The sequence below is a fragment of the Sus scrofa genome, unplaced genomic scaffold, assembly GCF_000003025.6.
Source record: "Sus scrofa isolate TJ Tabasco breed Duroc unplaced genomic scaffold, Sscrofa11.1 Contig1955, whole genome shotgun sequence".
Lineage (NCBI taxonomy): Eukaryota > Metazoa > Chordata > Mammalia > Artiodactyla > Suidae > Sus > Sus scrofa.
Genome location: NW_018084989.1, coordinates 155,698 through 168,833, shown reverse-complemented (window position 1 = coordinate 168,833; position 13,136 = coordinate 155,698). Strand labels below are relative to the sequence as shown.

The window sequence follows — 13,136 nt, the reverse complement described above, 5'->3', positions numbered from 1 at the left end:
CATTATGTTGAATTAATGTAATGTAGTCAATTGTACTAATTATATTTTTAAAAGGACAAATAAAACAAAATGAGTCAGTTTGTGAGCAAGGGCATAACGGCTTCAATAAAATTTGTAAATGAGGAATATGTTGCCTCTGAAACCCAATTAAACATGTAAATGCTGAGACTCCTTTAAAGCAGTAAGTTCTGATGAACCTAAGAAGTAGTTTCTTAGTGCATCAAGTATGACTTATCCCCATGCTGATAAGTAAAGTTTAGAAATTTTAGGGAAATAGCAAGGCCTGAATTTTACAGAATGCAGTGTGGCTCAATCCTGATCAGAAAGTTCTGTGACAAGTGTTTGTTTATACATGTGAGCATATTACTTGAATTTCTTTGCAGATAATGTTATCAATATAATGTCTGTTCCGGGAATAAGCTGAATGTGGTTAAATTTTTGCCTGTAAAGTTAAGTGCACTGGCAGGGCTTTTGAAATATCTCATAGTGAGGAAAGTAAAAGTGTGTTGTGTCTTCAAAGGTGAAGGCAAATTCTACTGAGAGGCTGTAGACCTATACATAGAACAGAACATATTAGCCAAATCTCAATCCGCAAAATAGTTTCCAGTTGCTGATCAGATGGAGTCCCAGCAATATGTTTAATACCAGCAATACTAGGTATGCAGATCTTAATGGAGGATACCATGGCATTAAGGTCGTGGCCATTCACTGTGAAGAAACACTCATTTATATCAGATATAAGCACTGGCCCAAATGAGTTATTAAAGGGGAATAATAAGAACAATGGCTAGGGCAGGCATGCCAATCCCCAAGGCTCTGACTCCATTGCCCTCAACTTCACAAACCTCAGGGCTGTAGCAGATTCTCTCCTGGAACCCTTATCATGGTTTCTCAAGAACCTCTCTCTGCAGCCACATGTTAACAACTTGTTCTCAAAGTTGTAACAATTGAGGTTTATTTGCACCTTCTGAACTTGGGTCCACAGGGCATCTTTAGCTTCTTCAGGAAATTGATTCCCATGTGTCTGCTCTAAAAAGAGCAAATAAAACCTGTGTCATTCTGGCTGACATAGAAACTGCAAAGAAGCCCATGTCTTGCCTTGTAAGGATTTCACAATAACCTCTCTTAGAACACAATTAAGGAATTTTCCACCTATTAAAGTTCCCTCTTCTAACTCTACCATTGCCAGGACAGAGGGATTATTTGCTTTTTTCTTTTTTATTATAAAAGTGCAGGACTCTGACTCTAAGGAATTATGTTTTGATTCTGGTTTAGATTCATAGAATGGAAGGTCAGACCCTTCCTTCCTAGTTAAGCTGCACAAACTTGGGTACTTCCATTAAGAGAAGCATCAAAAGTACATGGGAAGCTGATAAAAAGAAAAACACGTTCAGTTTTATGCTACTTGGAGACTCTCATGGCACATCTCATCTCTGACATCCCTCTTAGGAACAACAAGGTAAACAGCCTACTGCAGTCATTCAGAGGTTTAAGGTGTAAGCATTGCCTGTTTTTAAAGTCAGTGGTGCTATTATTCTAAAAACATGGATCATGAAATCAATCAACTGTGAAAATACAGATGAAAATGCAGGACTTGCCAAAGACCACAGGTCAGTACAAAAAAGCAAGGCACGGCTGTAGGGGGTACAGGTCAATGCAATGCCTCCAAAAGCTGTACAGAACAATGGGGAGATTGCAAAGAATGATTTTGAAGATATGATTTTTCTCAGCCATATGCATGTGAATTAGAGGGGCCTTTTACATTGTCTTTGCTTCTTAATCAGAAAAATCTAAAGATGCGTACAGTTTCCTACTTTGAGGATTATCAATTTATCACAAAGGACTCTTACTGTCAGAAACATCAACATCCCTCTTCTTGGTTTCTGTATGCCAAGAAAAATTGAGGCATGATAAATTATCACCTTTAGTTTGTCACTGAGGATTCCTCAAGACTTTGTGCTACTCTGAGAGGCATTCCTGTGGTGGCTCAGAGGTAATAAACACAACTAGTGTCCATGGGATGCGGGTTTGATCCCTGGCCTCACTCAGTGGGCTAAGGATCCAGTGTTGCTGTGAGCTATGGTGTAGGTCACAGACATGGCACGAATCCTGCATGTTTGTGCCTGTGGTGTAGGCCAGCAGCTGCAGCTCCAGTTCGACCACTAGCCTGGGAACTTCCATATGCCGTATGTGCGGCCCCAAAAGAACAACAACAAAAAAATCTACTCTGAGATACTATCTGTGGATCTGTCCAGATCTCTATTCTCAGAGACATACCCCCAATTAGTGTGTAGGAGACTTTGAAAATGGCAAAGAAACAAATAAATGCTGATTAATATGATTTAATGCTGAGACTTGTCCATGCAGTCAAAATAAAATGAGAGAATACTGAACTAAAAAGATTTAAGAGTCCTAAAGCCCTATTACAAGTCATCCTACCAAAGTAGTGAGGCTATCGAAAAAGTCAATTATGCATCAACACCTTCAGCATTATCTGCTTGGGGAAATTTCTGTTGCTTACAAGGGAGTCAGAGATTTGAATAGTAATGGAGATGAGGATTTATGGCAAGTATCCACTGAAACATCAAATTGTACAGGGAGAGGAGGCAAGATACAGAAAGGGGAAAAAAGCATGAGGAGGGAAAGGGAGGAACAGAATCAGATGGATATGTATCCACCAAGTGCATAGAAGTATAAGAGATTTATAAAGTCAGATAAAAGTGACTTAAATGCAGAGATATCATAAACATTTTGGGAGGGAAAGATAGGTTCAAAAATTATTCTTCTGAAGCAAAATTGAGTAATTATTCTGCAACAAATTCTGTGATGTGTCTAGGAATAGATCAACTTGAGGAATTACAAAGACTGGCAATAGGAGTTCCCACTGTGGTGCAGTGGAAACGAATCTAACTAGTATCCATGAGGATGTGGGTTCAAGCCCTGGCCTCGCTCAGTAGGTAGAGGATCCAGCATTGCTGTGATCCATACATAGTTTAGGTCTCAGATGTGCTTCGGATCCCATGTGTCTGTGGCTGTGGGGGAGGCTGGCAGCTGGAGCTCCAATTCGACCCCTGGCCTGGGAACTTCCATATGCCATGGGTGTGGCTCCCAAAATAAAAAAGAAAAAGAAAACCAGAAAGACTGGGAATGAAGGTCACTTACACAAGATATGGGACATCCCTGGAGTCCAGTCCAGTCCAGCAGGACACAGGTTTGGGCCAATTGAATGGAAAGTTATATTTGACCTGATTTGGTCAATTACAATCAGCTTTACCTCTCCTACCTCAAGAAACTTTGGTTTTCATCATTCTCACCTTTTCCCTTTAGAGCCCCTAAAGGTCAACAATGAAAAACCAAACCACATTTACTGAGTTTATTCTCTTGGGCCTCACAAATCAACCTGAGGTCCAGGTGGTGATATTCATCTTTCTGTTCCTCACCTACCTGCTAAGTGTCCTAGGAAATCTGACGATCATCATTCTCACTCTGGTAGACCCCCACCTCCAGACCCCCATGTACTTCTTCCTCCGGAATTTCTCCTTCTTAGAAGTTTGCTTCACATCCATTTTTATTCCCAGATTTCTGACCAGCTTGACAACAGGAAATAAAGTCATCAGCTTTGCTGGCTGCTTGATTCAATATTTTTTTGCTATATTTCTTGGGGCAACGGAGTTTTACCTCCTGGCTTCTATGTCCTATGACCGCTACGTGGCCATCTGCAAACCCCTGCACTACCTGACCATCATGAACAGCAGAGTCTGCATCCAGCTTGTGTTCTCCTCCTGGCTCGGGGGATTCCTCGCTATCTTTCCCCCAATCTTCCTGATGAGCCAGGTGGATTTCTGTGCCTCCAATGTTCTGAATCACTATTACTGCGACTATGGTCCCCTCCTGGAGCTTGCCTGCTCAGACACAAGCCTCTTAGAACTGACGGTCATCTTCTTGGCAGTTGTGACTCTGGTGGTTACTCTGGTGCTGGTGACTCTCTCTTACACATTTATTATCAGGACCATTCTGAGGATCCCTTCTGCCCAGCAAAGGACAAAGGCTTTTTCCACTTGTTCCTCCCACATGATTGTCATCTCTCGCTCTTATGGCAGCTGCATGTTTATGTACATTAATCCTTCTGCAAAAGAAGAAGGTTCTTTCAACAAAGCAATAGCTGTGCTCATTACTTCAATTACTCCGTTGCTGAATCCCTTCATTTACACGCTAAGAAATCAGCAAGTGAAGCAAGCATTCAAAGACACCATCAAAAAGATTGTGAAGCTTTAAAAAAGAAGACATATTTCCAGGAAAATATGTTTCATTTAATAAATATGTATTCAGTGTCTACTCTATTTCAAGTGCTGCATTGGCACTTGAGGATAAAAATATGAAAGACCTAAAGTCCTAATTTCAAGGAATCTATGGTCTAGTGTAATAGGAATGTGTAGAAACTGTAAATTGATGTCATAAGTTTACAGAAAATAAAATAATATGGTAGTGTTATTACAGAAGGATGAATGAGACTCCCAAAATAGAGTAATTGGGAAGCATTAACTGTTTTCTGGAAATTACTTGAAATTTAAGAGGCAAAACAGATTGCTCATTTAGAAGAATGGGAATATAAAAACTTAGAGTGAGAGAGGCCAGCTCATAAAGGTATTTATTATAAAGTGTGGAGTTGGACATTGACGAGTCCCCAGGAGTTTTAAGAAAGGCAGGTATATTATTAGCATTGTTTTAAAGGAAATCTAGCTGGGGCATTAGTCTTGATTAGGGAGTTCTGGAGATGATGCTTCTTTCAAAGTGTCGATATTTTTTATTCTCCTTACCTTTTTCTTTATCTTTCAGTTGAGCCATTGCAACTTCACTCTTCCATAAAACACAAAAAGGCATTTGGTCCACTTGTCCTCAAGTGAGGTGAAAATGCTCAAGATTTTGTCAATTTACACCTCCATTTTCTAGAAGTTTTTGGTTAGAAGAGATTTCTAGAGGCAAAGTCAGACTCCTCTCACTCCTCCTAAACAAATGGCAGTTTTCATAGCTGACATGTTTTTATGTTAATGGCTGAGATTGCCACACTCTCTCTTTGAGAGTCTCCAGTAATTTCTTTCTATTTTGACTTCATTTTCATCTTTTTGTCTCCTTTGTTAGGTATTATAAAGGATAAATTCTGTGATATGACTTCATTTGTTTAACTTTTCCCCAAATTTTTGCATTTTTTCCCACATAAGTCATGGATGCCTCATTCATAAAGTGAAAAGGAATATAAAGTAGTAATACAGTTTTATACCCAGAAGGTTCCAGATTATGAGTTTTTGCAACTAACTAGGAATAAACAACCCTATCAAAAATCTACACATGGATTCAAGGTAACAACAAACTGAATTTGAATACAGCCTCAACTTCAATGGAACCTAGGACATTTTGGAAATCTGAATACTTGTACATAGTTCAGTAGTAACCTTAATTCATGGTAGAATACCAATTACTATTTAGGGTAAAAACATGATGTGATGTAGTCACATGTTTTATGTGCAGTAATAATGCTGAACAGAAGGAGGACTTAATGAACAAACTGTATGAGACTGATTGTGAGAGAAAATTTCCAGAACCACAGAAAATCTTGAAGAATATATAATATTTTTAATAAACAGCCTTTTATATAAAGCCATTGGTATTTTGAATTATCTGGGTTTCCTTGGTGGCTAAGCCAGGTGTTGGTGATAACTTTCAATTCATTCCAAATCCCCTGAGCTATTAATTAGAGAAATGTTCTTAAACAGCAACCCCTGAGTCACCAAGTTCTCCCAAATCCACATTTCTACCAAAATCTATGGTGAAGTGAAACAAAATGCTATATAGTGGTTGAAAATACAGGCTTCAGTTCAAATCTCAATTGCCCAACCTTCTACCCGAGTCTCCTTACAACAATTTTTTACCTCCCTAGGGCTTCCTTTTCTCAATTTTAAAATGTGGATAATAATAGTGACTATCTTACATGACAGTTTTGAGCATCAAATAAGTATAAAAAAATTTACACCATTATTTATTGTGTTTTAAAAATGATATCCATTATAACACAATGATAATGGTAACCAATATCCTTGTCCAGAAACTCAGGCTTGGAATTCCCTGGTGGCACAGTGGGTTAAGGATCCAGTGTTCCTGTGGCTCAGGTCACTGTTGTGGCACAGGTTTCATCCCTAGCCCAGGGTAGTTCCAAGGTCAAAAAAAAAAGCGAAGGAAGGAAGGAAGAGAAGAAAGGAGAAAGAAAGTCAGCTGAGTTGCCAGGCTAAACTGGTAAAAATAGGTTTTTCATTGATTGGTTTAACATAACTGGGACTATAACATTGTTAGCCATTCTACTTGAAATCCCTTTGCAGCAAGGCTAGCTTATTTCCACTCCTCTTATGTCCAGTTGCATCCTTTGATAGCCGGGTCAGTGAAGGTCTCAATACACTTCAAATAAAGCCAAGAGAACAACTGGCAGCAGCTTGTTAGGGCTGGACAATCATCCACTCCATGTGCCCTGGATGATGCTGAGATAAAGAGGAGTATTCAGTGTAAGTCAAAGTTTAAGAACACTAGCCAGGGCTTCACTCAGCCTTCACAACATAAGCACCTAGAAATAAATTTGGGAAGGACTCTGTCACCTCCTAAACGTGCTTGTCCAAAAAAAGAAAAAGAAAAAAAAAAGTCATGATTTTCTAAAACTGTTCACCTAGGTAGCTTTATGCTAATACTTACTTGGAATGTAGCCCAAGTCATAGAAAACCAAAGAAATGAATTTACTGATTCTGCAGCTGAACTTTTGAAATGTTACTAAATGTGTAAGTTGGTGGATTATCCTTCCTATCACCACTGTAGACAAGAATCAAAAGAAACAGCTTTACCTACCTAGTATTCTCAGGACAATCTCAGAGCAGTGCTAGGGTGAGGAGATGATAAAAATGAGTGAAGCCTAATGTACCACGCCAGGCATTCATTCTTCTATTCCCTCTCCCTAAGCCTCCAGAGCTTGTGACTTCAGGAATTACAAGTCTAAACAGGTCGTCTTCTCCCAATGCTGCTTCTTGCAAAAGTTTAAAATAATATACAAAAGGGAGAAAAAGAGTTTTTTTTTTTTTTTTGAGAAGCCAAGTAAAGTAAAAACAGTTCTGTAATGACTTGGGCCTTCTAGCTTGAGGATAATCCTTTTATTCCTTTATATTCACCCACAAGTTCACAAAATTTGGCACATAAACATCACTAGACTGAATAGAGAAAGCTATGGAGAGTCATAAGTTCACAAGCCAAAACTACCACCAATCAGAAGACTATATTTACTGTGGGCTGGAGGCAGGAGTCAGGGGCAAGAATATACATAAGATATAATATGACACAAAGAATTATTAGAACAGAAACATCAAGAATTTAAAATAAGTATAATTTTCTCAAAAAGATAAGAATGATACTGGTAAAATGAAGGATAAAACATAAAAATACATAGGTTAAAAATACTGCTGAAAAACATAAAAAAATAAAGAATAAAACAGATGAGGCTAATACCAGGAGACATAGAACTAAAACAAAAATAGGGAACTAGAATATCAGATCTGATAAATTCTTTCATAAAACAACAGGAAACAAGAGATTAGATAGATAACAGAAAATATAAAGATACCAGATTCAATAGAAATGTAGGTGGATAGATAGACAGGCACCAAAAGACAAGAGTATATACCAAAATCTAGATAATAAGTGTAACAGGTGAAGAGAAGATGAACAAAAAGAAATAATAATGAGTTCCTATACTAGGCAAAGATGGATATCTCTGTGTATGCTGTGACAAGATAGATAAGGAACATTTATGCCTTAAGAAATCAGACATTTACTTTCTCTAACACCACCTGAAAATAAACTCAAAATGGATTATGCCCTGAATATAAAGCTGGATACTATAAAACTAGAGAAGAACATAGACAGAGAACTCTTGGACATAAATTGCATCGGTATCTTTTTGAATCCACCTCCTAGAGTAATAAAAATAAAAACAAAAATAAACAAATGGGACCTAATTAAACTTAAAAGCTTCTGCACAGCAAAGAAAACCACACAACATACACACACACACAAACACACAAAGACGACCCAGAGAATGGGAGAAAATCTTTGCAAATGAAGCAACTGAAGATTAGTTTCCAAAATGCACAAATATCTCATGCAGCTTTATATCAAACAAACAAAAATCAAAAAATGGTCTGAAGATCTAAATAGACATTTCTCCAAAGAAGACAGACAGATTGCCAAAAAGCACATGAAAAGATGTTCACCATCACTAAATATTAGAGAAATGCAAATCAAGATTACAATGAGGTATCACCTCACACCAGTCAGAATAACCATCAAAATTCTACAAACAATAAATACTGGAGAAGGTGTGGAGAAAAGGGAACCCTCATACATTCTTGGTGGAATGTAAATTTGTACAACCACCATGGAGAACAGTATGGAGATTCCTTAAAAAGTAATTATACAGCTATTATATGATCCAGCAAGTCCACTCCCGGGCTTATACCCTGAGAAAACCATAATTCAAAAAGGTACACGCACCCCAATGTTCACTGAATCAGTATTTGCAACAGCCAAGACATGGAAGCAACCTAAATTTCCATCAATAGAGGAATGGATAAAGAAGATATGGTACATGTAAACAATGGAATATTACTCATCCATAAAAAAGAATGAAATAATGTCCACATGGATGGACCCAAGAGATTATCATATTAAGTGAAGTAAGTCATACAAAGAAAGACAAATATATGTCTTACATGTAGAATCTAATAAAAATGATACAAAAGAATTTTTTATAAAACAGAAACAAACACAGATTTCAAAATCAAACTTATATTTACCAAAGGGGAAATTATGGGGGAGGGATAAATTAGGAGGATGGGATTAACATATACATAGTACTATAAATAAAATAATAACTAACAAGGATCTATTGTACAGCTCAGGGAAATCTACTCAATGTTCTGTAATAACCTATACAGTAAAAAAGAAAGGATATACATATATGTATAACTGATTCACTTTTTTCAGTTAACTAATACAACATTGTAAGTCAACTATAATAAAGTTTTTAACTTAATCAAAAAAGAAAACAGAAATCAGACATTTAAATTTGACAGGAAAATATAAGATACCTCAGAAGGCTTGCCACACAAAGGACATATTTTTCCATAAAGAATTTTTATTTTTAAATATACAGAAAAATAACTAAGACATAAAAGTACCATGTAATAAACTGTAAACACTTATGTAACCACCACCGAAAGAGTAGAAGAGAGCTAATTCCTTTTCAGTCAAACAATTGTGTTTCCCTAAAACCCACAGCTATCTAAAAAGCACAGTAGAATTATGCTTGACACAAAAATTCCATTCACAGAATAGAAGAGCCCTGGTTCACTCCACACACCTTCATTTGTAGAAACGACTCAAGTGTTTTCTTGCTCTTTCCTGGACAATAGCACACTTCAGGACAATAGGAAATTCTGGACCTCACTTTAAAGCCACCTTATTATGGCTCATGTTCAGTTGCCTCCCAGTAGGGCCTACAGCATTTTAACACAACCATCCCCTCTTATCAGTGGTCCCAGAAGCCAATTCTACCCTCAAATGAGGTTCCCAAGTATTTATATAAGCCTCTGACTTTATTTTCTGTGAACATTTTTGATTCCTAAGAGCAAAACCTTAACAGTCACCCTCAACTTTTCATCAAAAGACAAACTGAAAAATATTTTTAAAAGAAATATTCGAATAAAAGGACAAACATAGAAGGATGATGCAAATAATATGAAACATAAAATGATAATATAACAGACTAATTATGTAATGTATATTTTTAACTTTTAAACAAGTAAGACTCAAAAAAATAAAAGAAAGAAAACATATATAGCCATGAACCTGAAAATGCCTCTAAGGGCAGAAGTATCCATCTACAATCACCTCACTTTTCACCAGTTTCAACCTTTGCAGAATCTTGTACTCTCTTTCAGCAGCAATCTGATGACTTTAAGCCAAAAAGTTCTCATTTTCTTTGAAAAACTACTGAAGGAGGAAATCTTTCTTTGAGGGCTATATTGCAACATCTCTTTGTATTGGTGGATGAGGGGGTGTCAGTTGTTTTTACATTATTTTAATACATTCAGATAAAAAGGGAAAGGAATATTATGGTATTCTTATTTCTGTACCTATTCTTGTGTTATTTATTGTGAGGACAGCATTGACAAGGCTGATATGAAGATGAAGGTAGTCTGCATTTCCTGCAAATCGATGCAGTTTTCCTCCTACAAAGGGAAGACTCTTCAAAAGTGGTTGTGTAGCAAAAAGGGGAAAGTAATGACATGTACAGAATAGCGACATGAAAGACTAATGACTAATGCTTATTTGAAATGATTATGAAGACTTGATTGAATTACCAGTTAAGAAGAGATTGAAAGTTTTAACAGTTTAAGGGAGAAGAGAATGCCCATGCACAGATGCTGGGACTGTCAGCTTTCTTTCTTCTCAGTTCTCTTTAATGTCTGTCAAAATGTGTCATCCTCATGGCTTCTGTTTCCACCTACATTCTCATGATATATCTTTTAATTTTAATTCCCAGTATGCAGTTCTGCTACTTTTTTGAATTAAACATAAGTCTTTTAAAAGTGTCATAGAAAGACTGCCTTACTTGTTTATTTCTCAGGGTAGAAATGAAGGGGTTCAACAAAGGGGCCACAGATGTAGTGAGCAGGGATACTCCTTATTAATGGCCACTTCATCTTTGGCTGAAGGTTTGATATACATAAAGATGCAGCTGCCATAGGTCATGGAAACCACAATCATGTGGGAAGAACAGGTGGAAAAGGCTTTCTTCCTTTGCTTGGCAGATGGGAATCTTAGAATCGTCCTAATGATGTATATGTAGGACAGAACAACACACACAAGGGTCACTATGAAGGTCAACACAGCACAGACTATGACCAGCTGCTCTATGAACCATGTATCTGAACAGGAATTCTTCAGGATTGGAGAAGCATCACAATAAAAATGGTCAATAACAGAGTCACAGAATTCCAGATGGAGGCTCAGGCCAAGGGGTGGAAGGATAATCAATAAGCCAGATACCCAACAACAGAGGATGAGATTCCTGCACACTCTGCTGTTCATGATGCTCATGTAATGCAGGGGTTTGCAGATGGCCACGTAGCGGTCATAGGACATCACTGCCAAGAGAAAAAATTCTGTAGCTCCAAAGAGGACAATAAAAAAGATTTGGCTGAAGCAGGCATTGATGGTGATGGTTTTGTCCCCACTTGATATGATGTGCAGATAGGTGGGCACACAGGCAGTTGTGAATGAGATTTCTAAGAAAGAGAAATTTTGAAGGAAAAAATACATAGCTGTTTTTAAATGAGAATCCACCAAGACCAGAGAAATTATGGTCAGATTCCCAATCACACTTAACATATATGTGATCAGCAGGAAGAAAAAAAACAGAATTTCTAGTTGTGGGTCACTTGTCAAACCCAGTATGATGAACGTTGTTATTGCTGAATGATTTCTGGTCACTGACTTCATACTATTGCCCAATCTTCACATAAAAGTCACAGAAACTGCATCTGAGGAACAATGTCAAATATGACAGGATCAAGTTGTGACTACAAATAACAAACTAGTCACATGCTGCTCCTTCTATAACTTGAAAAAGTCTTTCATAGTTTTTCAGGAGTGATGCCTTCAACTCCACTGAATATACTACAGAGAAGCTAGAACCAGTTTGCCTGAGTGCAAATCATATGTCTACATGAGCAACCTTGGACAAGTCATTTACCAACCTGTGTTTCCGACTTCCTAATTTGTAAGAAGGGGTTAATAATAATACTACATCATAGAGTAACTGTGAATGAGATAAATCATGTAACATGCTTATAATAGTCCTTGGGAAACATGTATAGATATTATTTTTCTAATTTTCTTTCTTATAAAAAAAGTTAAGTTTTTCTAGTTAAACTTGAAAGTTTTCCATTGCAAAACCAAAGGACAACCTATTGAATGAGATATTTGCAAATGACATTTATAATAAAGAGTAAATATCCAAAATATATAAAGAGCTCACAAAACTCAACATCCAAACAAAATAGCTGAAAAAATGGGCAGAAGATCTGAATAGACATTTTTCTAAAGAAGACATACAAATGGAAAACAGACACATGAAAAGATGCTCAACATCACTAGTCATCAGGGAAATGCAAATCAAAAACTCAATGAGATATAACCTCACCCCTGTCAGAATGGCCATCATCAAAAAGAACACAAATATTGGCAAGGGTGTGGAGGAAATGGGACACTCGCACACTGTTGATAGGAATGTAAATTGGTGCAGGTACTATGGAAAAGTTTATAGTAGTTCCTTAAAAACTAAATATAGAAGTACCATGTGATCCAGCAATTCCACTCAGGTATTTTTTTCTAATTTTCTGAATCCAATATCTAATCACCTCAAGAAGGAATTTAGCCTTTCAGGTAGCACCTGTGTGTGTGTGTGTGTGTGTGTGTGTGTTACATCATTAATTCCCTCCATACTCCTAGATTAATTTAATCAACATAAAACATGCTCTGGTATTCCTTATAAAATCCTTTTTTAAAATCCTACTAATCAGAGAGTGACACTGCTATCAAATATTTTTGAGTAAGATTTCTTATCATTGTCATGTAGTTTTGACCTTCAGAAACATGTTAATATGTCTAGTCAAAAATAAAATAAATTTAAATCCAAAAAGATGGGAGGGAGTACCTGAAATTGAAATTAAATAGGAAAATATCCACCCATTTGTATCACAATACCTAATCTCATATACCATAATCATAGCAATGAGGGGGAAAGAAAGGACTAATCCAGACACATATAAGATTATATCTGTTCTATCTTGGTCTGAGGTAGGGGAGGAAGAATTTTAAATAAATCCTAAACTCTTTTTAGTGGGCAATGTTTTTGTAATAGTATGGGCAAAATTGCTGAAATATTTTAGATCTACTATCAGACTGAGCAAATGAGAAAAGGGTGATTTTCAGAGTTTTTGCCAAGAAATTAGAAAGATACATACTGATTGGAGACAAACAAG

General features: G+C 36.9%; 2 protein-coding genes across 2 annotated transcripts; one reads left to right on the top strand and one right to left on the bottom strand.

Annotated features, from left to right (window-relative positions):
• The first annotated feature begins 2,149 nt into the window (after positions 1-2,149).
• Positions 2,150-6,314, top strand: LOC100156762 (olfactory receptor 6C4-like). Its single transcript, XM_021081679.1, has one exon. The coding sequence runs from the start codon at positions 3,346-3,348 to the stop codon at positions 4,273-4,275; it is 930 nt and encodes a 309-aa protein (XP_020937338.1). The 5' UTR covers positions 2,150-3,345; the 3' UTR covers positions 4,276-6,314.
• A 2,764-nt stretch (positions 6,315-9,078) lies between these two features.
• LOC100157908 (olfactory receptor 6C2-like) lies at positions 9,079-12,093 on the bottom strand. The gene is given in 2 exon segments (XM_021081672.1): positions 9,079-10,776; positions 10,779-12,093. Coding segments are annotated over 2 exon segments (945 nt in total). The 5' UTR covers positions 11,593-12,093; the 3' UTR covers positions 9,079-10,645.
• Between the last annotated feature and the right edge of the window lie 1,043 nt (positions 12,094-13,136).